Raw genomic sequence first — 27,530 nt, forward strand, 5'->3', positions numbered from 1 at the left:
TAAGTCATCTTACAAGTCAACTTAGCTTTTTTGCTTACTGAGTAAGTAAGATATATTTCTGGTCATTTTTACCCACCCAGTGCAGAAATTGTGTTGGTTTCAAGGGAAAGTGTGAGTGAGTGTTCAGTATATTAGCTTTGCTTGTCATTTTCCAGTAGCTGTCAGGCACTGGCTCTAAAATAACTGTGATAGATGTTTTCATGCTGTTCAGCAGCCCCCTTGCATCACCATGAGAGCCTTTCACTCTTCCTCCTCTCAGGCTTTACTGAAGGTCCACCAGCTGGATAAAGCTTGTTTCCTGTCCATCACTGTGTGCGACTTGCTTCAGACACAAACGAAAATTGAATCTGTGCTTTGTTTTACTCTCTCTCTCTCTCTCTCTCTCTCTCTCTTTTTCACTCAGCATGGACCGAAGTTGTCACTCTACCTGTATGAGATGCTGCACGATCACAAGGACAGCCTCACAAAAGACGATCAGAACGCCGTGGGTGTATTCATGACCTCGCTCAAGCTTTGTGGCCATCGCTGCATCCCACCTAACTCTCCACACAAACAAGACTTGCTCAAGGCCATAACAGAGGTAAGTCCTACAAAGACAAACAGTCGTCATCAAGTGAAAGGAACAGTTTCTAAGCCTGTTTAGTCAAAATCAGTTTGTCCGTTTGGCAGTTAAGCAGTATGAATGATCAACTTTTATGTAGGTGGAAAATCTTGGTCGTTCATAAATGCTAAGTGCAACCTCTCAGGTTTCTTTATAGCCAGTAAATAAAGCCAATGTGTGTGTGTGTGTGTGTGTGTGTGTGTGTGTTAAGAACTTGTTTACTTGTAATTGTATTCTTACAGGAAAAATTCAAGTATGAAGCAGAAGAGAAAACAAGCAAAGTGGCATGGGAAAAGAAAATGGCCATCACTCAGAGGAAGTGAGTACGGGGCTTATTTCCTGGCGTGAGATTGATGTTCAGTACAAGAAAATATTGGTAAGAATCGTGTCTTGTTTCACTCCTTTATTCACTCCATTCTTTCTTGTTCCTCTGCAGTCTTATCCAGAGGCTAGATGGAAAGTCCAAGGACATTTCAAAGATTGCAGCTGATATCACTCAGAATGTGTCTCTGCGCCAAGGCATGGAGAGAAAGAAAGTCATCCAGCATATCAGGGGACTCTATAAGACTGACCTCAGCGCCAGCCGACACTGGCAGGAGCTGGTGCAACAACTCACACATGACCGGTAGGCATCAACACTTATCACTCACAGGGGCTTACGCAATATCGGAACAAAGCACAATCATAAAATCATTACTGTAATGATGATTGGTATTCTAATGATGATTCTTTTCTGGTCATTTTCTTCAAAATAAACTGTAGGGAAACAATTTGGTTTGTTTGAATAAAGACATTTTAATATGATAGAAGATGATCTCAGACATACAGAGCACCAGAATATCTTAGAAGAAACAGTTTGTAGTAATTAAATCAAGCAAACTTTTTGAACTATACATTTGTACATCCATATCCTGTGAGGCAGCGCCGTAGCCAGGACTAAAGACGAGGCTTAAAATCTATAGCCATGCTAGCAGCTCCGTCAAGCTGTACTAATGCACAGCTTATAGATAAACGCTAACGTCAGCATGCTAACATATTCACAAGTGACAATACTAACATGCTGATGTTTATCCGGTACAATGTTTAGCATGTTCACTATCTTAGTTTAGCATGTTAGCATTCTACATTTTGCTAATTAGAACAAATTATTTGACCTGCTGGTGGCACTAGATGAAAAATTCAGGGATTACTGGAGTCATTATTATTTATTCTAAAGGACGACATGAATGACCATCCATACAATAGATGTTGAGACATTTCAGTCTGGACCAAAGTTGTTGGCCGACTGGCTGACATTGGCGTCCTTGAAGCCTAAATTCTGTATCAACATCCTTTTCTCACAATGGCAGAAATATTATTATGGTGAGAAAATACCAAATTCAAATTAACGTACGTCTCTGGCCTCAGGCACAATGAGTAGGATTTTCCTGGAAAAAAAATGTTTAGACTCTAAATAAATCCTCTGTCATCACTTATGACCTACCAGAAGTATGTGGCAGTGTTTGTATCTGCAGAGACCCTGCCCTATGTCTGTATTTTCTTTTCATTTTACTTTGTTTGGGACATTTCTGGGCGTTTCTCTGCCCCTCACTCTGCTTCCAGCTGTCACACCTCAGCATCTTCTCCTGTAATCGGTGTTGTCTGTGTCGGAGGTTCGGAAAGATTCACTTAATTCTCCTGTCTGGACACAAATACTATGCCTATTGGCTAACTAGACTGAAGATTGCTAAACTTGCTGGCTAGTGTTGCTGAGCCCGGAGGAGGGGCCAACTGTGAATGTTTACAAACCACCACAGACAAATCCTACTCATTCTGCCTTTTAGGATTTTGACTAAACCCTTAACCGGGCTTTAAAAAATTCCCTTTGTGAAATTGTAGAATGTAAACTCCTTCCCGGGATGTTAAACGCCCTAATTACTGAAAAAACAAATGAAGGACATGACCTCCGTGTCCTTATTGTTAGCTACGGCTCTGCAGAGAGGTTACTTTTGTAGATATGAGCAGACAAAGTGTTTGAGAGGGCTGTAATGATCCGTTTCAGTGCGGTTTGGTACGACCAGACATCCTACCCAACGTCCTGGCAGCTGGACCCCACCGAGGGGCCGAACCGGGAGCGACGGCGGCTACAGAGATGCTACCTTACCATTCCTAACAAATACCTGCTTAAAGACAGACGCAAGTCTGAAGGTGAAGAAACCCTGTTATTTTATAGCAGTATGGCAAAATTCTGTCTAGTACTAGTGTGTTTGTCTCATTTAGTGTTCTTATTCTGACCTCATTCTCTTGTTTAGACACAGTGAAGCCACCATTGTCCTTCCTGTTTGAGGATAAGACTCACTCCTCCTTCTCCTCTACTGTCAAAGACAAAGCCACCAGCGAGCCCATCAGGTATAACTTCCCCCCCCCCCTCTCCTGTCCTTCTGCCTGCCTGTAAGTCTTTAGAAAACCTCATATCCCTCTCAGGAAGTATGTGAAAAAGGCACATACATGTCTCATCAACTTGTGCTACATTGAGAGGTGTCTATGCTTTATTCAGATGGTGTATTTCTTATTTGACAAATGTCTCTTTGTCCTTAGGTTCACCAGACGGTGCATCAGTGTCGCCCCCTCCAGAGAGACAGCAGGGGAGCTACTTCTGGGTAAGACACTGACCATCTCTCACAGCTGCTCCGTGCATAATAAACTCAGCCGGTCACAGAGGCACAGAGAGTAATGTGCTCTCTCTGGGGTACTAGAGAATATTGCTCTTCCCTCACACAAGTGTTTGTTAGTTATTCAACGGGGGAAGCTTTTATTTGTCTTGTTCTTGATTCACCCTGTGTTGTCTAACAGGAAAGTCTGGTATGTACTTTGTGGAGGACAACGCTGCTGATGCTCATGACAACCAGGTAAAGCCAGAGGACTGCTCACGATTATTCTCTGCCAGAGGGTTAGTTGTGAGTCCACCTGGCGACTCAACACCGGATGCGTTTATGTGTTTGGACAGAGCCTTCATGGGGAGACCGAGGCACCCTCTTTCTCCTGGACCTACGAGGAGATCAAGGAGGTGCACAAGCGCTGGTGGCAGCTAAGAGACAATGCTGTGGAGATATTCCTCACCAACGGCAGGACCCTGCTGTTAGCCTTCGACAACACCAAGGTGAGGCAAAAACACAACTCGCTAGGAATAAAAATGAAGGAAGTCATGTTGTGACTGGAAGGTTGGCTATTCAAGAAACAGATGCTAAAATGAATGTTGACAATGCTTATGAATGACAGTAGGTGTTCAAGTGTGTTTACTTTCAGCTGTTTTATTTCATTATTGCAAAGAACTGAGTTGGGTAACTAGACTACCAAGCAAATCACAGGAGAAAAGTTCAATCCCTGTTTCATTTGAATGTAAAAATGAAGCTACACAGGATGGACTGTGATGAAAATGACAAGATTAAAGATTTTCCTGACACTCAAAGAAAAAGATGTATGGACAGACAAAATCATGCAGCTTGAAGACATTTGCAGTGAGAGTTAATAGTTGAAATGCCTTTTTGGTATTCTGCCCCTATTACAGAACTGCTCAGCACGTGGTGGCCAAATCAATAATGTGTTGTCCTCAGATTGCCTGTGTGGACTCGCAAAAACCTTTCCTAGATACACAGGCAAAACGATTGTTTCCTGTGCTTGACATGCTGACATTAGCATTTAACTCCAACCCTGCTGTTCCTAAGTACAACCTCACAAAGCCGCTAGCATGGCTGCAGACTCTGTTGTGTTTTAAAGTATTTTTATGTGGTTTTTTTATTAGATAGTCGACAGTAGAGACATGACAGCAAGCAAAGGTGTCACTTTACATTACGTTTGTGAGTTAGTAAGTTTTTCCATTTTTCACTTGAGACCAGAGATAGTAAACATCCTACGGTTCTCTTTGTTCTTGCCTTAGTTCCGTGACGACGTCTACCACAACATCCTGACCTCTGATCTGCCCAACCTGCTGGAGCACGGAAACATCACGGCGCTCACTCAGCTGTGGGGCTCGGGTCAGATCTCTAACTTTGAGTACCTCACGCATCTCAACAAGCACGCGGGCCGCTCCTTCAACGACCTCATGCAGTACCCGGTGTTCCCCTTTATCCTGCGAGATTACACCAGTGAGACGATCGACCTGCAGGACCCAAACATCTACAGGTCAGTGCTAGATGGAAGCTCTGTTAATATATTTGGAAAGGCATTTGATTAGAAAATCAGATTATATAATGTTATGAAGATTAGTATAAAGGATTTGTACATGTACCTCCTCTTGTCAATGATGCATCAGATCGTAGGTCTTAAAATAATATACAGCTCTCAAATATTCTTAATAAGTGCTCCTCTTGTTTATGTCAGAGCCATTCTTCTATAATTTCAGTTAATTGACATATTAGGGTATTTATTTATTTGATAATTTGGGTGACAAATAATGCCTCTGTGAAGTCAAGAGTCATGACACGGGAATCATTTATAATAGGGAAGGGCTCAACTCTTAACTTTTTAAAGTGGTTGTCAGGCTGGCAACCAGGCATCAGCTTTTGATTACCAAAACTGAAAATATGGTCGCCACTTTTAGACAAACACAGGGCTTTCACCCAGGAGGCTGGTGTTTTAATTTAACTTTACTTAGCAAGCTGAACTACGTCACGTTCTCCGTCATGTGCGTAATAACACCATGTACTTGCATACGGAAGTGAATAGCATAACAAATCTACTGTTACTGTCGAGCCCCGATAGGACAATTTTCATTCGTCACAGTTAAACATCAGAGTTCATTACTGCTATGCTTACATTTCGTTGTCATGCAGGAATTTAATCAAACCCATTGCAGTCCAGTCAAAAGAGAAAGAAGATCGCTACGTGGATAATTACAGGGTAAGGACTGTTGTACATTTTAGCAGGTGTTTCTTGAGTGTATTGGATGTTCCAGTAAGAAAACGTGTGTGTGTGTGTGTGTGTGTGTGTGTGTGTGTCTGTGTTGTGCTGTGCAGTACCTTGAGGAGGAGTACAAGAAGGGCATTCATGAGGATGACCCCATGCCTCCTGTCCAGCCTTATCACTACGGCTCACACTACTCCAACAGCGGCACCGTGCTGCACTTCTTGGTTCGAATGCCTCCTTTCACCAAGATGTTTCTCGCATACCAGGGTGAGTCACACATTAAGTTTAACTAAAAGTTAAAGGGGTGATAGAATGATTATACAGGGTATTTCACACTGTTCCTTAAGGTCTCCTAATTGGGTATGTAACGTTGGTTCGGCTGAAAATGGCCCAAGTGCTATTCTATGGGCCCTTAACTACCCTGTGAATATGGCCCTATTTGGAACAAGAGCTTTTCTTCCAAATATGGTATGCTCATGAATATTTAGATGAGCTGCGCGCTGATTGGTTGAGCGAACCACATACACATACATTGGAGATGAGACAGCAGGTCTCATATTTAAGACACTGCATGTTATACATTGTTTGTCTGCTATTTCGTTATTAAATTCACTTCTGAGACTTTTTTATGCAAGAAATCAACTATGTAAAGCTCAAATATGGGCCGTTTTACGAAAATTGATGGCTAATTGCAAATTTGGTAAGAAGTGTCAGACTTCAGGAGCTCCACACAGTCTGACGAGAAAGCGGCAGCCTGCTGGGCTCCATACCCAGGGCAAAGTCACCGTTTCTGGGTTACTGGACTACCAGTGCTTGGGGCTCAGAGGTTCTATGCATGTCCTATTTACCCACCAAACTGTCGTTATTCAGCTATGACAAGGTAAAAATCGGTTTTGCATTCTATCACCCCTTTAAAGAAGAGAATCGGTCTCCAGCTGCATTGTCTTTTACAGTATCTTTAGTTTCAACAAGTATTGTAAATGTTAACTGACTGACAGGCCAGGGCTCTTTAACAGCAGGTCATACATCTCCAAAAAGCATTTAGCAGCATCGAGTGCCACCTGTCTGCATTACATTGACAGCTCCATCTTGGTTGATGCCAAGGCCTTTAGTACTGAAATGTTGAAATGTCCTGATCTCAGATCTGACTGAGCAGCATGTTCTTTATACGGTTCTCTGATCAACTCCTCGCCCTTCCTCTTCTCTTTTCTATTTATTTTTTTCTTGTTAATGATTTTTTTCATTCATCCGTCTCTCTCTCTGTCCTCTGATCCTCCGAGGCATCTTTTTGTGTGATCGTAAATGTATTCAGCAAGCGTGGTGTCTAAGGTCATGAAAGGGGATCTTTTCAATCAGTGAGTCGAATCTGTAATTAGATTGTCTTTGGCCTTAATCAGACCAGAGCTTTGATATCCCCGACCGGACGTTTCACTCCATGAACACCACGTGGCGCCTGTCCTCCTACGAGTCTATGACTGATGTGAAAGAGCTCATCCCAGAGTTTTTCTACCTCCCAGAATTCCTGGTCAACAGAGAGGGTAATTCTTTTCCACTGCATTTCATACCTTTTAATCTGTATACCTATCATTTATACCAGCATACATTTTTCATATCCTCTTATGTATTAAAAAAGTAAAATGTCTTGCCTTCACAGGTTTTGATTTTGGTGTTCGTCAAAATGGTGAGAGGGTGAATCATGTGAATTTGCCACCCTGGGCCCGCAACGACCCACGTCTGTTCATCCTGATCCACCGGCAAGCGCTGGAGTCGGACCAAGTCTCCCAGACACTGTGCCAGTGGATCGACCTGGTGTTTGGGCTCAAGCAGAAAGGCAAAGCAGCTGTCCACGCCATCAACGTCTTCCACCCAGCTGTGAGTAGCTACCATTTCACATTTGATAGAAATTATTGGGAACGTTGTTTCTTCTATAAGCTTTCATATCATTTTTCACAGACCTATTTTGGCATGGATGTTTCGGCTGTAGAAGACCCAGTGCAGCGACGGGCCCTGGAGACCATGATCAAGACATACGGACAGACACCCAGGCAGCTCTTCAACGCCTCTCATGTCAGCAGGGCCGGCCCCAAACTCATGATGGAGGGAGAGCTGCCAGCAGCCATGGGTCTCCTGGTGCAGCTGGCCTTCAGAGAAACCAGAGAACAGGCCAAGGAAATAGTCTGCCCGGTAATCTACTCTGTGGTGATAGTGACTCTGACAGCCCGCTGTGCACTGAGGAATGACTTAATTCATCGTCCATGAAATGATCTGCTGCTCACCTGGCAATTTCTCTTCCTCCCCCCACAGAGCCCACTGCCATGGATCAAAGGTCTGAAGTGGGGCGAGTATGTGGGCTCACCCTCTGCTCCAGACCCAGTGGTGTGTTTCAGCCAGCCGCACGGGGAGAGGTTCGGATCCCTGCTGGCTCTGCCAACGCGAGCCATCTGCGGGCTGTCCAGCAAGTTCTGCCTTATGATGATTTACAGCAAGGAGCAGGGTAGGAACCCCGCCAGTCACTCACAAGTCAGCCTAGATGTACAGAATGGTTTGCACAATGTCCTGCTGACTCCATTTACTTTATGTTCTCGACCCTGTAGGTGTTCGGAGCATGCACAGCACAGACATCCAGTGGTCGGCCATCTTGAGCTGGGGCTACGGAGACAACATATTGAGGCTGAAGAGCAAGCAAAGCGAACCACCCATCAACTTCATTCAGTGTTCACAACTTCACCAGGTAAATACGAGTTAAACTCGCAAGCTCAGAATAAAAAAAATTGGAACAAACAAGGAATTACTGGACTCCCGTTAGTGTTACACAACTTTACAACTGGGTCAGGTTCCTCGTTTCCTCTGTCCAACCGTCTGTCTCTCTCTCCTCCAGGTGACCAGCTGCGCCTGGGTGCCCGATGGCTGCCAGCTATTTACAGGCAGCCAGTGTGGAGTCATCACCGCCTACAGCAACCGCTTCACCAGCACCACGGTGGGTTTCCATAGCGACGTCCCCCTCTAACCTTCCGCCTCCACATCAGCACCCAATCCACCCACCCACCTCCCATTTCCCCCACCCCTCTTTAGACCATCTCACCGTGTTCAAACGCTCAGCTTCGTTAGTCACATCACAGTTGCCCTTGAAACACATTTCCACCGAGCCTACAAGTGGGATTAGAGGTCTGGGAGTTCAGTCATCAGAGAGGCTTTCAGACTTTCATCAGTCCCCACCAATAGGCATCTAGGTTTTCTCTGTCTCTCAAGGGTGTTTCAGTAGCAATTGATTTGGGCTGTTCCGAAAAGCCTGTTTGAGATTCATTAATGGAGGTTTTTTTTGGGAAAACGTTTAGGAGATATCTCATCCATGCTAACATTGAATGCTAGTTATTCAGATCTGTGTGTCCCCTGTATATAGCCTCTAATATGTGTCTTTCCATAGCCGTCAGAGATGGAGGTGGAATCTCAGGTTCACCTGTACGGACACACAGGGGAAGTCACCAGCCTGTTTGTCTGCAAACCCTACAGCATCCTGATCAGTGTCAGCAGAGATGGCACCTGTATCCTCTGGGACCTCAACAGGTGTGTGTGTCTGCGTGTGTGTGTCTGCGTGTGTGTGTGTCTGCGTGTGTGTGTGTCTGCGTGTGTGTCTGCGTGTCTTTTTGTGCATGATGAGAAATCTAAAGTAGTGTGATGCTCTGTGTTTCTTCAGGCTCTGTTATGTTCAAAGCCTCACAGGCCACAAAAGCCCAGTGACTGCAGTGTCTGCCAGTGAGACCACAGGGGACATCGCAACAGTTTGTGACTCAGGTGAAGACCGCTCAGACTTTAATCATATCACTTTTCCAGACTGACACAATGTTGATGTGATGTACTGTATGACACTTGATCCTGTGTATCCAGTGGGCGGCGGCAGCGACCTGCGTCTGTGGACGGTGAACGGGGACCTAATCGGTCACGTCCACTGCAGAGAGATCATTTGCTCGGTGGCGTTCTCCAACCAGCCAGAGGGCGTGTCTGTCAACGTCATCGCCGGCGGGCTGGAGAACGGCGTCGTCAGGTGAGCAGGAATTCTTTTCTTTTTTTTCACGTTTACAGGCTTTGTTTTCCTCTCAAGACACTAGATTATTCACACTGTTTTGTTTTTTTTTATGTTTGAAATATTTTCAGGTTGTGGAGCACCTGGGATTTAAAACCAGTGAGAGAGATCACCTTTTCCAAGTCGAGCAAACCCATCATCAGGTATCTTATCAGCGCTACAACCATGTTATTCTTTGCTTTTATGCGATGCCACTTGCCCACCATTGTAAATATCTGTGTAGTTCTGCGGGGAATACTGATGACAATGTCCTCTCTTGCATGCCTCAGCCTGACGTACTCGTGTGACGGCCACCACCTCTACACAGCCAACAGCGAGGGCACAGTGATGGCGTGGTGTCGGCGCGACCAGCAGCGCATGAAGCTGCCCATGTTCTACTCCTTCCTGAGCAGCTACGCCGCTGGCTGACTGTGTGTCACGTTTACTACCGTCTCCTCCTCTACAGCCTTCTCCTCCTCTTCCTCCTCTCTGCACTGACGGGGAGGAGGACGTGTCAGCATGGCCCCCACCTCCCTGAAACCTCCCTGACTTTTAACTAAAGCCATCCCCAGCTGAGCAAACTCTACCACAGCCGCTCCCAGCATCAATAAATGATTATGAAAATAGTATTCTATATATTTATAAACACACTGAAGTGGAATGTTTGGGGGGGCGGGTGTAATATTAATATTTGGCCGAGGCTGCAACAGACACTTTATACTAAATGCATTTCTGAGAGTGTGTTTGGTTTGATAAGTCTTTTATTATTTTGTTTCTTGCTCCTGAGTTTTTGTTGTGCAGAGATCCATGCCTGATGTTGATTTTGCTGTTTCCTGGTAAGCTGCTATCGTCTGGCCAAAGCCGGACCCAAAGGTGTGAAGACCCCCGTCTCTCCCGCAGCGCGCCGTCTGACAGCTTGCTGCCAGAGCTCGGCAAGCGTGTCCTGCTGACACTGCAGTAGCTAGCAGGGAGGGAGCCCCTCATCGCGTCTGTCACCGGGAGACGTCCCGCTCTGTGGGAGTGAGACGCCGCTCTGCTGGGCTGTCTGCTCCACTCAAGTCTGAACACTAGTGTCACGGCCCTGCATCACTTTGTATCTGTGCTCAGTGGAGGGATGGGGATGTTAGGATGAATTGTTCCTTGTGTTGCCTGTTGTTCTGTCCTGCTTTTGCATGCTAGAATGATTCTGACCTTGACTGTATGTATGTGTATGTGACATATAATGCCATAATACTCCTTTATTTAAGGCCTGCCTTGGAACCTGTCCTTTTTGCATTGAGAAATGTTGACCTTCATTTATTTATTAGAAGCACCACAGTTTGCCGGTCAAATGCACTAAAACCTTTTCACTACTTTAATATAGTTTGCTCAAATTCTGAGATAAGCAGTTAACAAACAGCATTAGATGCATGAAGCTTGAGAGGAAGCAGAGAGGAATCTCGTGAATGCCCCCTCACTGATCTATGAGGCATGCTTAGTACCTGTGCAGCATTACAAAAAGAGTGTAGTAGGTGGGAGGGCGTGGTGAAGAGCATCATGTCCAGCAGACTGAGGTTAGAGCAGTTAGCGTTTCCTGCACTGATAAGGTTTACAGCCGTTTTCAGAATCTTACACACTACACTGATCAGTCCGGGAAACAATGACCAAACGTTTCTCTCCTTAACCCACCCATTGATCCATGCAGCTATTCTTTACATTCCCACGTAATCTACTGTACTGCACTTTGAGTTTGTCCGTTAGTATGTGTGAAACGGTAGTGAAAGCACTTTTTTTTTTAATCAGCTACCATTTAATTAATTCAAGGAGAGCCAATGATCTGTGGTCTTAACATGAACTGAGCTTTGAATAAATTCCACTAATAAATCTAATCCAGAAAGCAATATCAGACATGCAATAGGTCATTTGTGTCATGTTTAATATGGGAAGAACCAGGAGTTTGTTTTAAAACAGCTGTGAAAGAAAATGAGTTTTGTCTTTGTGTTGACTACAGTGAGTCTTCTGTGATGAAACATGATGTCTTAAATTTCACACTTGGTGTTTGAGTTGTTTACGAGAAAGGGAATATTCTTCTTATATAAAGACGTCATTCCTTTTGTGTTATCTTGATATTTTTTTTCTTTTCTGCCCACCCTTGTGTGCAGCATCAGGCCTGTACAATACATTATGTTACTGTGTATGTTTACTGTGTTTCATGCCTGCAAATTTATAAAAGTATGTCTAGAAGAACCACAACCTTTTCTTTTTCCTCTAGAACAACCACATGAACGATTGTATGAATGCGCCGTCCCCCCTACCTTTTTTTTTTTTTTTTTTTTTAGTTGGAAAAGTGGAAAAAGACGACAGGAAAACGTGATAATTGGCAGTGTTTTTTTGTGCTTTCTGACACAGAAGGAAATATAATTTTTCTGTTGAAAACTTAAGCTATGCATAATTTAAGCTCATTGTCTTGAGTCGCGGAAATTATGTCATTTAACCTCTGGGCTGGCATCATGGACTGAGGTTCTGAAAGGACATGTTTTACATGTTTTTGTTTGTATATATGTGCATTTGTGTATGTATGGACAAACCAAGTGATGAGTATATTATAAATATATATAAATATTTGAAGAAATGTGACTCCATCTTTTGTGTCCATTGCTTACTTTGTGTGGTGCGTTCAGGGGCATCTAAAGCGAGAAGAAACCTAGGTGAAACTGTACAAAAGACTATTAGATCAGAAGCATAACTGGGGGGGGGGGTGATTATGATTCAAATAGATGGACTCAAGATTTTTGGATGTAAATTCCCACAATGAGGGGTGTTGTTATGGAAGAGGCCCTGCAGTTACTATGGGGGGGTATCCAGTGATGTCAAAGCTGATGTAAAAATGAAATGGAGAAGCCTGCAGATCTCAGGTGCCTTCTGCAGCAATAAAGCAAATTAGAAAATCAGCAGATCCTAATTCGACTAATGGACCGTCTCGGTGCGTTTAGGGCCAGTTTGTACAGTAGAAACGCATCCTGCCTTGTTGCTGCTGCAGCTCCTGGTCCAGTGATCGAGTGCTCCCTGCCCCACAGCCTGTATCTGATCGTCATACAGAGGTTTCCCCCCCTGCTGCATGCGTTTACATCTCTCCAAGTCCAGCCGTGGCGCTCACCAAGACCTCACCGCTTGGATCTCATCTTTCTACACGGAATACGCACGACTCACACTGAGCCAACCGCTGAGGCGAAATTAAAACGCCAGGATTTACCTCCTCGGGTTCAGTCCAGACCGAAACGAGGCTGGGATTTCCTCTTATCATTTGATATTTGACAGATCCTCTTTTTTTGTGTGTGTGTGTTGGGTGGAGTCAACCCGGAATTCTCCAAATTGGAAAACCATTTGCACATTTCAGGTAGGTCGGCGGCTGTAGCCTACATTAATCTGCTCATAGCCGAGCAATACAGCGAAGCATCAATAGATTCTTTTCATGTAATTCCTTCATGGGAAATCATTTGTTTTTTTTTTCATGATGTGTGGTTTGCTGTTTTCTGCTCTAACCAGGCCCGCAGCTCGCACGGCGTGTGTCCACATTTAATCCCTTTAGAAATAAGAGTCGCCCATGTTTGACAGATCTGCATCAACAATTAGCATCGTTACATTCGGATAAAACGGTATCGACCCCGTTAAAGCCCTTAAATGCAGCCGTGTGAGCTACAGGATGGACGAATCGAAGGGAAACCTAAATGGAAAAGGCCTGATAGCTTCCTACGAGGGTGTGATTAAAAACTATAAATTGGCTTTATAGAGCTATGAAGGGTGGGATTGGGAAATAAATTCACCGTCTGCATCCCCCTATTCAAAAGATCTCCTTCATAATATCTGAATTAAATTCATGCAACGAAAATGAAAAAAAATAAGCAAATCGATGCAACAACAAAAAAATCCACATTGAGTGTGAATAGATTCCACAGCACCCCACCTCAGTGAATTACTTTATATTTTCATGCACATTATTATAAAACACAGCTGTGGTTTGGTGTCATCTCTCTCTGCTGTGGCTGCCAAAATGGGACATTTCAGGAGCAAGGGGGTCAAGGGGCCTAAAATGAGAGCAAGATTTAGTCAATTACATTGATAGATGCACAGAAAGGCTGATTGCAATGGAGCAGATACACTGCAGTTGCATTGATGCACATTGTGGAGAAAGTTGTGAGGATGAGGGCGAAGAGTGGACAGATCTCCAGAGGAAGAAAAGTTGCAGGTTTGATTCCCTTGCAAAGGTCCGAGAACCGATAATTCAAAGGAAACGAGGCAACTGAGGTTTGCTGAAGTGCTCTTGAGCAAAGCCCTTGAGCAAATAAGAATAGCTTGACCAAAGAAAAAGGGGAAAAAATCATGCATGAGCAAAGACTGTGAAATGACAAACCGCTGTCCAGCTGATGCCTTTTAAGCTCTTTCTTTAGATAAAATGGAGCTTTGCTGCTGTAAAACAGATTCTCCCAGACAAAATGGGCCCTTTTTAAATAAAAAGGTTATGGCAGAGAATGGCTGCTCCAAGGGGGGTTAGGGACATTGCCAGGGGGGATGCTGCTTTGTGGATTTAATGTGATGTTCATTGACTCTATGTGTCCCTCTTTGTGCCTGTGTTTGGCGTCACAGGAGCACCATGAAGGACGGTATCGCCAACAACAGCACGGCCAGCATCTCCCATGCCAGGAAAGCTGTGGAGCAGCTGAAGATGGAGGCTTGCATGGATAGGATAAAGGTACAGGGTTTTTATTTTTACCTGCATCTTTGAGCAAATCTATTTGCATGTTTCTATTTTACCAAATATTCAATACGTGGATTTAAAACTCGCCTGGCTGAAGTGTATTATTCTAAAAACTCTATCAAACAAACAAAATTGTTGGAAGCTTTGCGTATTGTCATTTCATGCAACTACAAGCTTTGTTAGGTGTGTATAATAAGATAATTCATGTGCTAAAATCATGGCTAAGAATCCGTGTATCCACCCTTTAGACACATTGAGTGGTCAGAGCAGTACAATATCCTCTTCTTGATGAGTAACCGTTTTCAGCTCCTAGCAAACATTTAATGTTTATTCATTTAATGTTGGAACAAAGCAACAAAAAAAAAAAAAATGGCGCGCTTAGAACTGGGAACATTATCATACTTGCCGGTATGTGGCTTCAAATTTGCACACAAAATACAATGAAAATAATCATTTATTTAACCCAACAGCCAGACTGAAACACTGATGTTATTGTTGTCACCATTGCCCTGGCTGACATGTTCCTTCATCACGATGAACACTGTAGTTTATTGTGACTCAATCCCACATACTGTACACTGACCTGCTGCTGTAATTACTCACCAGCGCACCAAACGTGTATTATTCCGCGGCTTAAATTGGTCCCTTATTATTAAACTATTTAGTTCTGCATGAGAAAAGTTTGATAAAAACTACATTGCCCAGCTGTTTAGGGAAATTACTAACTGCTGCTACTACTACTGTTTAGCTGTTACTGAAAAGTATATATCCACGAGTTTTTTTTTAAGATTTACTTTTTCAGTTGGAACAAATGGGGTCTGAGAGGCTTGGAAGGTTTTGAATACAGACTGAGACATTTTTTGTTTTGGTCCTTTTAATGGGATTTGTGGACAATAACAATATTATAGAATATTGACAGCCTTATCCTTTAAACCTTCATCAGGGAAAATGTCGAGAGGACCAAGTCGGGTTTTTCGCTTGAGCTTTAGCCATCACAAACTACACATGCTTTAAACCTCCAAACACAAAATTAAAGGGGGTGATAGAATGATTATATAGGGTATTTTACACTGTTCCTTAAGGTCTCCTAATAGGGGATGTAACATTGGTTGGGCTGAAAATTGCCCGAATGCTATTTTATTTGGCCCTTAACTACCCTGTGAATATGCCTCTATTTGGAACAAGAGCTTTTCTTCCAAATATGGTATGCTCATGAATATTTAGATGAGCTGCGCGCTGATTGGTTGAGCGAACCACATAGAAACACGTTGGAGACGAGACAGCAGGTCTCATATTTCAGACACTGCAAAGGTATACATTGTTTGTCTGCTATTTCGTTATTAAATTCACTTCTGAGACTTTTTTAAGCGAGAAATCAACTATATAAAGCTCAAATATGGGCCGTTTTACGAAAATTGATGGCTAATTGCAAATTTAGTAAGACGTGTCGGACTTTAGGAGCTCCACACAGTCTAACGAGAAAGCGGCAACCTCCATACCCAGTTAAAGTCACCGTTTCTCGGTTATTGGAACGACCGGGGCTCAGGGCTCCGCGGTGCTCCGGAGCTGCAAGCTAGGCTATGTGTCCCATTTAATCCTATGGGAAAAGATTGTTGCTACACTTTCGGCATAACTTTCGTATATTTACAGTTTGAATTTCGTCACGCCACTCATATAACATCTACCCCAAGGTCTTATAAAGCTAACTATGGTGTCCGATTTGAATTTAATGAATTTTTGTGAACATTAGGGATTTCGTTAGCTGCTACTGTCCCTTCAATCCTATGAATCACGGCTGGCTGCAGGCCCTGGAGCTCCATCAGGGCCTTGGCATTTTGTAATCCAGTAACCCAGAACCGGTGACTTTGCGCGGGTATGGAGCGCTGCGGGCTTCCCGAAGGAGATCCAGCTAGCTCACAGCGAGCCGGAGTCTATGAAGTAGGACACGCCGTGCGGCGAGGCAGCACCGGCCGCTGTCACGTAGCCTGCTGAGGTCCTGCTGAACTGCGACCCACAGTCGGACAAAATTTGCAATCAGCCATCAATTTTCGTAAAACGGCCCATATTTGACCTCTAGATAGTTGATTTCTCGCATAAAAAAGTCTCAGAAGTGAATTTAGTAATTAAATAGCAGACCTCTGGAGATCTGCATGACCTAGCTAGATTCAGAAGACTAAGCTGACCTCAGGTCAGTGGTGTAGCCTATGCAAATGTTGGGGCGTGACAAAGACTAGGAGTTGGGATGCTGACGTCAGCTTCCAGCTTTGTTGAGATTCGCCCGTTTTCAGCGGCAGTTTCAAAATGTGAGATTTGCAAAGGATAGGGGTATCAATGGGATTTTGAGCTTCTATGTATGTCCTATTTACCCACCGAACTGTCGTTATTCAACTATGACAAGGTAAAATCGGTTTTGCATTCTATCACCCCTTTAAAAGAAACAGTTTGACATTTTGGTCAATAAGCTTATTCACATTTTTGCTGAGAGTCCGATGAAAAGATTGATGCCAATCTCATGTCTACAGTAAATGTGAAGCTACAGCCAGCCACCGGTTAGCATAGTTAGCATAAATACTGGAAACGGGGAGAAACAGCTGTCCAAAGGTAAAAAAAAATCTGTAACACTTTACTTGAAGGTATCTACACAAGAGTGACATGACACTGTCTTGAACACATGACACTGTCATGACACAGTCACCCTAACCCTAACCCTAACTATAACTTCTATACTAAACACTTAATAAAAGAAGCATTATGTCATAAATTTATATCATTTATGACTTGTCTTCTTTATGTTTATGACACATTCATGACAGTGTCATGTCACTCTTATGTAGATACCTTCAAGTGTAACCAAAAAAATCTTCCTACCATCAACTCCAAAGATCATTAATTATCACATTATATTTCATTAAAAAAAAACTGTGTTGTTATTACACCTTAGTTTTTGTACCAATTAAACAAACAAGATATAACAACAATATTGATTAGTGAGCTTTTGAGGTGTTGGAAGGTGGATTTTGTTACCACCAGACTCGCTGTTTCCTCTTGTTTACAGTCTTTATGCTAAGCTAAGCTAACCAGCTGCTCTCTCCAGCTTTATATATACTAAAGAGTGAGACGTTTACAAAATGCCGTACTACTTCTAAAATTTAAATGCAGAAACAGACAGTGTTTCAACTTTACACCAAAACAATTCTAGATGAGGTCCTCATGTTATGTTGATTCCTTTGTGCACTATTGTACATTAGTTGCCATCCCAGTGCATTATGAATCCATTAACCAATATATTGAATTGCTGCTGATGCAGTTTCCGTAAACCATCACCAACGTCATGTCTGTTTCCTTCATGGAGTCTCTGTTCTTTAAAAGAGTAGTCCATCGATTCAGCACTGCATACCTAACAATGTCCAACAGTTTAAAAAAAAAAGAGGATCAAAATCAATGCAACAGAACCAGAGATATCATCTTTTATATCCCACACATTATTCCTCCTTATCAAAACCTTGAGCCTACATCACCCACAATGCAACTTAGTCGCCGACAGTTCTGACAAAGATTCAGGTGTGTTATGCTAGTAGCGGCGAATGTAGCCTTGAGCATCTAGCAGCTACAGAAACTTGTAGTCTTCAGCCTCAATCAACGCTGACTCAAGTGACATCACTTGAGGCAATTTATCTGACTTTATTCAGCTCTCTCTGGCGCCATAAAGGGCGTTATACAAGTTTTTTTCACGTGTATATATACATTCATTATCGACCACAAGTAGAGTTTCCGTAATTTATTTTTAACAGCCGACTGCGAGTTGACCACAAAATGTTTCTCAGCTTAGTTTAGTGCAACTGCTTCTGACAGACGTCACATGAAGCCACCTCGAAAGCACCGGTGTCGCCACCTCTCTGCCAGAGTGTATCCACTCTGCACAGCTGGGAGACCCAAGTGGCACCAATGTGGTAACTGTGAGGGATGAACCCAGAGGCATGCTGGGCTTCTGTGATTGTTGACCTCTTCTGAAACCAATTTGGGCCATCTTTTCTGAGTGTGATCATAGATATTGTGAGCACTTTCTCATGCAGGCTTCTTCTCATCTTACATTGCCAGTGTTTGATCTCGGCAAGTGTGCAGCAGGCTTGCAAGCTTAAAGGTCCCATGGCATGAAAATTTCACTTTATGAGGTTTTTTAACATTAATATGAGTTCCCCTAGCCTGCCTATGGTCCCCCAGTGGCTAGAAATGGCGATAGGTGTAAACCGAGCCCTGGGTATCCTGCTCTGCCTTTAAGAAAATGAAAGCTCAGATGGGCCGATCTGGAATCTCATCCTTATGGTGTCATAAGGAGCAAGGTTACCTCCTCTTTCTCTGCTTTGCCCACCCAAAGAATGTGACTCGCCCATGAGAAAGAGAGAGACATCATGCCATTTCTGTGTCTGTAGCTTTAAATGCTATTGAGGAGGAGAATGGCAGTTGGTCAAGGCCACACCACCACCCTCCACCTTGACCCCCCCCCCACTCTCCTCCTCAATAGCATTTAAAGCTACAGACACCGAAATGGCACGTCCTAAGGAAAGCTCATTGTGGGACTGGCTCTAGTAGCTGTAATTCTGCACCAAGGCTGAATTTTGGGAAAGAGACTTCAGATTCAGTATTAGGGGACCACTGAGGCCTATATAAAAGCATCCAAAAAGCAGCATGTCATAGGACCTTTAAAGTCTCTGGTTCAAATTCCCGGTCGCAGCAAAGAAAATGTGGACATGTAAAGTGTTCACTCATAATAATCATATTCCTGATATCCATAACCTCTTACAGCTCCACTAGACTCTTATTGTGAAGCAGTTCAGGCCTCATAAAGAAGAGTATGTGTGCTCATCAAACAAACCTGGTTAAATATTTACTTTTAAGCCCATTATGCTCTTTATGGTTGAGGTCAGTCCCCATGCTTTAAAATATTGTCATAATATTTTTACTGTAAATAGACATTTCTACAGTCCATTCATTAGATCGAACCCTTCCTAGAAGTCAATATTTTTACTGCAGGATGTTTTCACCCCAATAAATGGCTATTTTTCACGAATATATTGGCGCGTGAAGTGGCAGCTCTTACACTGTTCACGAATGACTTCTTGTGCAACTTAAAAGGCCGTGTCATCATCTCATTTGGTATGCTCCTCATGTGCTCAGGGAATGATTGCCCCACAGCCCGAAGCTTTTCGCTCAGCATTATAGCCGAGGCCTGGAAGCCTGCCATACACCATCATCCCTACTCAGCACAACAAAGGCTACTCACAAAAAAACTCCTCAAAAAAACAAAGTGATTATCCCCAACGTGTAATCAGGGTTTGGGGGATGTATCAGGAAGACCTACAATTTAACCTACAAATTTTTTTCAGATATTGACATTTTCTAATGAGAAGAGTTGGATTTAATATACTTTTAATCATCTATAATCATATCAATCAAGAAGTCATTTTTTCATTGACTGTAAAAGCAACATTACCATATTTTTGAAAATGTTACTTTTAGTGGATTCAAATATGTGCAACAGAAGTATTACCTTAAACAGAAAACATGCAATATTGCAACCAACTTTTCATAATATTCTTTAGAAAATACAGTATTCCATTCAAGTTAGGGCTGGGCGATATGGAGAAAATCAAATCTCACGATATTTTTGACCAAATACCTCGATATCAATACCGCAACGATATTGTAGGGTTGAGTATTGGTGCTTTCACAACATATTTACATTTTTCATAAATAATCATCAGTAATGTGGACATAATGACTAAGTGGGTAAAGGCAAATCTGTATTGTTGCCAAAAAATGAAAACCGGCAGCTGATTGGACAAACGCGCCACGTGGGTCTGGCTGCTGCTTCTGGATTTTGGATTTTTCAACCGGCCATTAATGGCGACTCATTCAGAATACGATCTCATATTGTACTAAAATAGTTCACCGAAATGTGTTTCTGAAAACATTTTAAGCAAGAAATAGGCCATGCAGTTGCTGAATCTGTCTTCATTTCAGATCGACAAAGGTCAGTTTAAAAGATTTTCGTCAGATTTTGAGAGGCTTAGTCACGCTCATCCCGCTTGCCATTTCCGTGTGAGTCCCGACTGAGCATGTCACGTCGCCGAAAATGAAGGCCGACAGCTCTTCCAACGGACGACGGCATGGAACACACCGAACAGACTCGAGTCACTGACCTCGCCAGACTGTCCAACGGACGATTATCGGCCCGATGTGTAGCTGCCTTAAGTTCAGAAAATGGCATAACTTTACTGTAATGCAGCCTTTAAAACAAGGAAAAGACAACACTTATGCCATATTACGATATTACGATATCCAAAATCGAAGACGATATCTAGTCTCATATCATGATATCGATATAATTCAAGCCCAATCAATAGTAATGGTAAAAAGGATAAATCCCCTTTTCAGCACAAAGCAGTAAATTTGGGCCAAATCACATCAATATTGCCATTAGTTTGCACTCAAAATAAGAATCTGCAGTGTGAAAATCTGATCTGATGTAGCAAGTTTAACTTCAACTTGTCAGAGACAAAGCTATTATTTATTTTTATAGGAAGCTAAACAGCCAAGTTTCTTTGCTTGTCAAACACATTTGAGTTCATTCAATGAGTTGTGTGAGTGTTTAATCAGCCCTAAACTTCTGATCTCTTAAAATAAAAACATGGCATTTGTTATAATGTGACATGGTTTTCAACCAACTGTTAGGACCTTTTATGTGAAATATAAAAATAATGTCACATTAGACCTTAAGCAGTTATACATTTTATTTTAATATATTTAATTTAAATTACATTTCAATTACTAATTCAAAAAAATAACTGAAGTCATCGGATGGGATAGTTGGTGTGTCCCTCTAAAAACTGATATTAGTAGCAGCATGATTTCACATCTGTTTTATTTTCTCAGCAGCAGCAGTTGCATGATTGAAAGGCACGCAGCTGTTTGTGCTTTAATAATGACTTGGCACATCAGGTTCATCACATTCATTCTTTATTAACGGTCTCAAAAAACAACCACTCAAGTAGAATGTGGACGCAAATGAAAGCAGAGAAAAGTACAGAGAGTTAACCTAAGCGAGCCACGTCTGGCAATCCCTTTTTTAATTAAGGGATCTGATGCGGGAGAGTGTGTATCAGTGACGAGAGGACTCTCTGTGCTGCTGATTGAGGGATCACCACATTCTCATGAATTGCTCAATCAGCCAAAGGAATGTGATCTGTGCTAATTAGAAGGACTCTCCTTCCATCATGGGGCTGCAGTGTAATTACAGTCAGTCTGGGCCTAATGACACACGCGGTGCAATACTACTTCTTGTCCTGTGGGGCTCCTGTTCTCTGAAGAAAGCCTGGCTGCAGTTACATAATTATATAATTATTGCATTTACTTTGATTAGGAGAATAATTAAGCTGTTTAGTTGCATTGCAAGAGAAGGCTTTGTTAGTGTTCCCACTTTGTGCAGACTCAGATTACTGCCTGAATTAGGTCAAATAGAGACAGACATTTTAAATAAATATGCAGCTAAAATAATTAATCTTTTGATATATATTGTGTCTTTTAAGTGAGCAAATCATTTTTAATATGACTCTCTTCTAATGTGACTACTATAATAGCTCTGATTATGACTTAGATCAGATCAGTTCATGGTAAACCTGTTAAACATCTACATGTTGTCATTGTTGGCATGTTAGCTTGCTGACGTTAGCATTTAGTGCAGGTCATAGACTGTATATAAAACTATAGGTGCAACCTCACAGAGCTGCTTGCATGGGTGTGGACTCTTAATCTTGTTTTAAACTAACTGGTACGGCATGAAGTACCTTAGTGGTTCCCAAACTTTTTGCTTTATGTGAACCCTTAAAATGAAGCAGTGACCTCCTTCTCACAATGATTCATTTGAATGATTCCTAGATGTATCTAGTGTCCCGAACACTCGGTGGGGAACCACTGAGGCAAAGATATAGTAAGTAAACCTGAAGGGATTTTGCTTTGAAGATAAGAATGAATTTGTGGTATTCGAAAATAGCTGTTTATTGTGACATGGAAAGGTGTCTAACAAGTTGAAAGGATAAGGCTACATGTGATATTTATTGTCATCAAATACCATGAAAAGACCAAAACCAAGTATTTCATGTGTACCCAAAGCCTGATATACCTCATTTCTCTCTATTAAAAACATGAGTCACATTGTCGCACCGGACCAAATGTGTATTAATACACAGCTGAAAATAGTCCCCAACAAATGCACTGTTTACTATGTGTTAGAAACTACAGTGCCCAGCTGTTTTAAGAAATGTCTGAGCCTTTTTTTTCTTTTTCTTTTTTTTGAGTAAAAGTATATATTTGAGAGCCGTTTTAATAGATATACATTTTCAGTGGACACAAATGGGCTTGCAGTGGAGTGCCACATAGGGAAGTCTGAAAGAACTGAGAGACTGACAAACGCATTGTTTGGTGTTTTCATGGGATTTGTTGACAGTAAGAAAAATTTTGAATAACAACAGCCTTATTGTTCCTTTTAAAATACAGAAATCTCAGCATCTGAACAACCCTTTAGACTTTGTATTTTATTATGTGAGACTGTAAAAATGATACTGTAATAATCCATGTTTAAGGCTAAAGCTGATAGGCAGCATGATGGATTTTGTGCATTGTATTCTCTTGGGTGAGGTGAAATGGCACACAGGAGATCAGATGGCTCTGTCCTCCACGTAGATCCCTGAGCCCTCGCCGTCCCTCTGATACAGCTGCGCCTCGGTTCTCCATTTGTGGCTTCCCCTCCCGTAACCTCCCACTCGGCTCCTGAGTAGAAACCTACATTCATATGCAGTCTGGCCGTACTGTAAAATTTATAGTCACTGTTTGACTTTGAAAAATGCAACACAACTTTTTGCCTTGAGGCAGAAAGTGTGTTGTTAGTGACATCCTCCTTTTCCCTCAGCTGGTCAATGTCCCGCCTAACACCTGTCAATCATCCCGTTGAGCTGTCTCTTCTTATTGCCCGAGGCTGAGGTAACAGGCATCAGTGCAATTGCTGGAGGCACTGACGAAACAGAAACACAGACGAGAAAAAAAAGAGCCATGCAACATTCATCCAGATTTTGAACGTCTCATCTGGTGCATGTTTAGCTATGAAAACATTTTCTCTGAGAAGGAACACACAGCAGGTTGCAGACCAGCGTGAGCTTCAGTGCAAGTCTATTAAAATTAAAACACAAGAAGAGTCGCACAACTCTTCCCCAGTACTCTATGCTTTATCCACCTATACAATAGTTACTTTCAAAGAATAGAGAAATACAAAACAATAATACAATGAAATGCTCTTCACAAAATACAAGATCATCTAAATCCATTAATGGTAGTGGTGTGGCTAAATGGATGGCAGGTCTGCCACTTTGGCTTAGCTAAGTCAATTTACACTTTGACTTTAACACTTTACCCATATACCTTATATAGTAACACTTTACTTGAAGGTATTGACATAATCATGACATGACACTGTCATAACTATGACATGAAAATGTCATGAACGTGTCATAAACGTTATAAACAAATCATGAATGACAACTTGACATTAACCAGGATGACATTACCAGAGGATGTCTTTGTCATGACAACTTGATATTAAATTTCTTTGGAATGTCCTTATTAAGACAACTTGACATTAAACAGGATGACATTATGTCAAGTTGTTATTACAAAGACATCCCAAACTAATTTAATGTCAACTTGTCATGACCAAGACAACTTCTGGTAATGTTACTTTGATTAATGTCAAGTTGTCATAATCAAGACAACCCAAACAATGTCAACTTGTCATGACAAAAACCAAATGACACTTAATGACAAAAGTCATAAACGTTTATGACTTGTATTTAACGTTTATGACAGTGTCATGTCACGATTATGTCGATACCTTCAAGTAAAGTGTTACCCATTATATTAATCTAAAGAAAATCCACTTGCAGCATTCATTGTGCAGTATTTCATAATTGTTGGGGTATTTTCTGCCTTTATTAGATAGTAACAGGGATATATGAGAGTAAAAGATGGAGAGAGAGAGAGAGAGAGATGCAGCAAAGGTCCACAGCCGGATTTGAACTTTTATGTCGTATGACTGATGAATAATATATCAGAAAACCCGGAAACAACCTCAGACACCACCCTGATGAAGGCAAGCTAGCTGAAAATGTTTAAATAAAGCATAGTGTGCTGGAGAAAAGTGTGACTAAGTTTTAATTGTAATTGTTCCCAAACATCATTAAAGATTCAGGTAAAGAGATGGAGTCATGTGAAGAAGACATCTTTGTGATCCTCCGGTAGACATACATCTTAAATTTGTGTGATAGTTATTCAAGATTCCTTTTATTGTCATTCAGCAAAACACAGAAATGTAAAGCATGAACGATCATTATTGTATATTAGTCAGAGAATCGTCTGATCACGTCCTTTTCCTTTGTCTAAACATTTCAGGTCTCCAAAGCGGCTGCAGACCTGATGGCGTACTGCGACGCCCACATACGCGAGGACCCCCTCATCATGCCCGTCCCCGCCTCTGAGAACCCTTTCCGGGAGAAGAAGTTCTTCTGCACCATCCTCTGATGACCTGCCAGTAGAGCTGTACGGATGCGGGCATGGCGTTGCCTGTCTTCTCTGTCTTCACCACACCTAAAGCTACTGGCCATAGGCGTTGAGTTGATTTTTTTGCCAGGTGGACACTCTGTTGTTGGTCAGCTCTGTCCTGGTGGCTGAAGGTTTTGGGGGAGTCTGCTATCAAACTGGCAACCCAGTGAGCGTATCATGTCTTGTTAAATAGGTTTGTTATTGCTTTGTTATTAGAGAACAGCCTTGCTCAGTGCTTAATGAGATGAGATATGTTTTTTTTCTTTTTCTTTTCTTGTGCTAGATCTTAACTTGCCTCAGGAAACAGAAATTTGCCCAGTGTCTACGACTTTTTTAAACATTTATTTCCCTTCCCGTTATCTGAATTAAAAAAAAAAACATTAATCTTTGTATTCTCTTGGACATAATTTGGGTTAGTTTTTTATTGCTTTCAGTGCACAGGTTTGACTATTTGTACCAACACTTGAAAGTACTACTGAAATTCGACACTTCCCTCACTAGTGGTTTCTCTTTCAGTTTGCCTCCAGAGTCACAAACAATTAACCCGCTCGTTTTAGTGCTGCAGCACAGAAGATTTAGATTAGAGCCCAGAAACAGAGACCTTATCTCGCATAGTAAATTATTTCAGTTTGTGCCAACTGCTCTGGTATTACTGTAAGAAGGAGATAGCTGCACATCAGTTCTGCTGCAAATAAATAAATAGACTCTCTATTTATTGAAAGGTGCAGAGCTAATGTTTCAACAGCGAGATGAGTTCTTCAGGGCTATCACTGTGCAAACAACCCTTTGGGAAAAAATTATTTATGACTCTGCCACCTCCTTCCAGGGCCCGCACTAATGCATTCTACCTTTGCTGCTATGTTTGATTTACTTTTCATATACTTCATCCACTTCAAATCAGTGACACTATCGGTTAATCCCGCAGCCTCCGACTGGAATATTTTTACAAGTTGCAGGACATCTTTTCCTCTTATTTCCTTAACGGCCTCATTTGTTCTCTGGGCATGTTTCCTGAGCCTGATTCTTTTTGCCTGTCCTAGAGTGAATGGCAAGGCCTTTGACATTAATGCCAAACCAGAGGCCTGCATGTTTTTGCCTCTTTTTTGACAGCCTCCTCTGTTTCCGAGGGACCGTCAGTCTTTTAGAGTGTACAGTATGTTACAGTGCCAATTTCTGTGAGAGCAGTGTGATCTTCACACTGTGCTCCCACAGCCTTTTTTCCCGTTTTGTTTGTTTTTGGAAGAAAAAGCACACTGTCGAAACATTTCCTTTACATGGTAGTTGAATAGCATTTGCTAATTTTTACGATGAATTGTTATGATCGTTATTAATATTGTTATTATCAGTAGTATTATTGAATATTTGTTGCACAGCACTGACAGCTACATGACGTGTAGTGCTACTAAGCTTGTATGATACTTAGGAGAAGAAAAAAAACACATTTATAAATCATGCAATTATTGATACTATCTGAATATTTTTTAAGAATAATGGTAAGGGTCGGTTTACATAATATGATCCCTTCGGTGGTTCAGGCTTTTTGAATTATTGTTTCTGTAAAATTAAAAGAAATTTACTCTTGGTACTTGAAAAGCCATTGCATTAGGAATCAAACTGATACTGGACTGTCACAAACTATTGGACTCAAATTGTTTTCAGGATAATTATTGTCTTAACTTCTTAAAACTAAAAAACCTGAGACTGACCTCAGGGCGCTCCCACTGACCTCATCTTAAGGATAGTGCCAAATCTGAAACAATAAATATAACGGCTAGAGATGAATATTGCATGGATTTATTTCTATCTATAACAGAGAGAACTATTATGATATGAAATATTGCCTCTTCATTGACTTTCTGGGTGCTACTCTGCACATAATAATCTCACTGGAGTCCGGATATGTCAACCATGTGCAGCTGTATTCATGAATGGTATTATCGTTTTGGTATAAAATAGCATTTAAATAGCAGGCTTTGTAAATCCTTTGATGGATCAAATTAATTAAAGGAAAACGGCAACCCCAATGTGCTGTGTCTTCAATATTTCTGCCTCGTGTCTCTCACTGACATTTTGAGCTATGTCTGTCTGATCACACTGAAAGGCCACAGCAAACCATCCTGGGTTTGACAGATGAACTTGATGTTCTGGTGTGTAGTGGAGACCTCCTGTGGCCGAGCTGAACCATATAGGCCATCTGGATGCACTGTGGCATTTTGTTTAAAGGATTGTGATTCAATTCAGCCTTAGCTGAAAAAAACATCTGCCGACACCACAGGTTGTATGAAGAATGAGTATCAGCCGCTGACATCAACATTCACATTTTCCGTTGTAGCTTTTTCACGTGTCCATCAATGCATGCATTTATAGCCTCTTCTGGGAATAGACTGAAATCCCCACTTTCTACCAAGTTTGATATTGGTTATTTATTTTTAGGCACTTTTCAGACACTACTTCACTGCACTTTAAGGTCTGGTGATCATATTAGAGTCAGAATTGCTTGTTTGGCCTATTAAGTCATAGACTGGAAATCCAGACCCAAATCCGAAAGATTAAGGGTCTGACATTGAGTAATAAATATTTCAAGCATGCATTTGAAAATCTCA

General features: G+C 41.9%; 2 protein-coding genes across 7 annotated transcripts in view; both read left to right on the top strand.

Moving 5' to 3' along the window:
• lyst (lysosomal trafficking regulator) overlaps positions 1-12,156 on the top strand; it is a 67,331-nt gene extending 55,175 nt beyond the window's left edge. For all 6 annotated transcript variants that reach the window (XM_078273574.1, XM_078273576.1, XM_078273575.1 and 3 more), the window contains 22 exons: positions 404-580; positions 844-920; positions 1,038-1,226; positions 2,643-2,788; positions 2,893-2,989; positions 3,179-3,240; positions 3,434-3,489; positions 3,588-3,740; positions 4,518-4,762; positions 5,413-5,479; positions 5,596-5,752; positions 6,883-7,023; positions 7,140-7,357; positions 7,439-7,669; positions 7,790-7,979; positions 8,080-8,216; positions 8,364-8,462; positions 8,910-9,049; positions 9,180-9,277; positions 9,371-9,527; positions 9,638-9,709; positions 9,836-12,156. In XM_078273574.1, coding sequence (XP_078129700.1) covers positions 404-580; positions 844-920; positions 1,038-1,226; positions 2,643-2,788; positions 2,893-2,989; positions 3,179-3,240; positions 3,434-3,489; positions 3,588-3,740; positions 4,518-4,762; positions 5,413-5,479; positions 5,596-5,752; positions 6,883-7,023; positions 7,140-7,357; positions 7,439-7,669; positions 7,790-7,979; positions 8,080-8,216; positions 8,364-8,462; positions 8,910-9,049; positions 9,180-9,277; positions 9,371-9,527; positions 9,638-9,709; positions 9,836-9,974 — 3,048 coding nt within the window. In that variant the 3' untranslated portion in view covers positions 9,975-12,156. The remainder of the gene's footprint in view (positions 1-403; positions 581-843; positions 921-1,037; positions 1,227-2,642; positions 2,789-2,892; positions 2,990-3,178; positions 3,241-3,433; positions 3,490-3,587; positions 3,741-4,517; positions 4,763-5,412; positions 5,480-5,595; positions 5,753-6,882; positions 7,024-7,139; positions 7,358-7,438; positions 7,670-7,789; positions 7,980-8,079; positions 8,217-8,363; positions 8,463-8,909; positions 9,050-9,179; positions 9,278-9,370; positions 9,528-9,637; positions 9,710-9,835) is intronic.
• A 444-nt stretch (positions 12,157-12,600) lies between these two features.
• Positions 12,601-26,951, top strand: gng4 (G protein subunit gamma 4). The gene is made up of 3 exons (XM_078273620.1): positions 12,601-12,921; positions 14,169-14,274; positions 24,778-26,951. The coding sequence occupies exons 2-3, from the start codon at positions 14,176-14,178 to the stop codon at positions 24,904-24,906; spliced, it is 228 nt and encodes a 75-aa protein (XP_078129746.1). The 5' UTR covers positions 12,601-12,921; positions 14,169-14,175; the 3' UTR covers positions 24,907-26,951.
• Positions 26,952-27,530: the final 579 nt, after the last annotated feature.

The sequence above is a fragment of the Sander vitreus genome, chromosome 17 (genome assembly GCF_031162955.1).
Source record: "Sander vitreus isolate 19-12246 chromosome 17, sanVit1, whole genome shotgun sequence".
Lineage (NCBI taxonomy): Eukaryota > Metazoa > Chordata > Actinopteri > Perciformes > Percidae > Sander > Sander vitreus.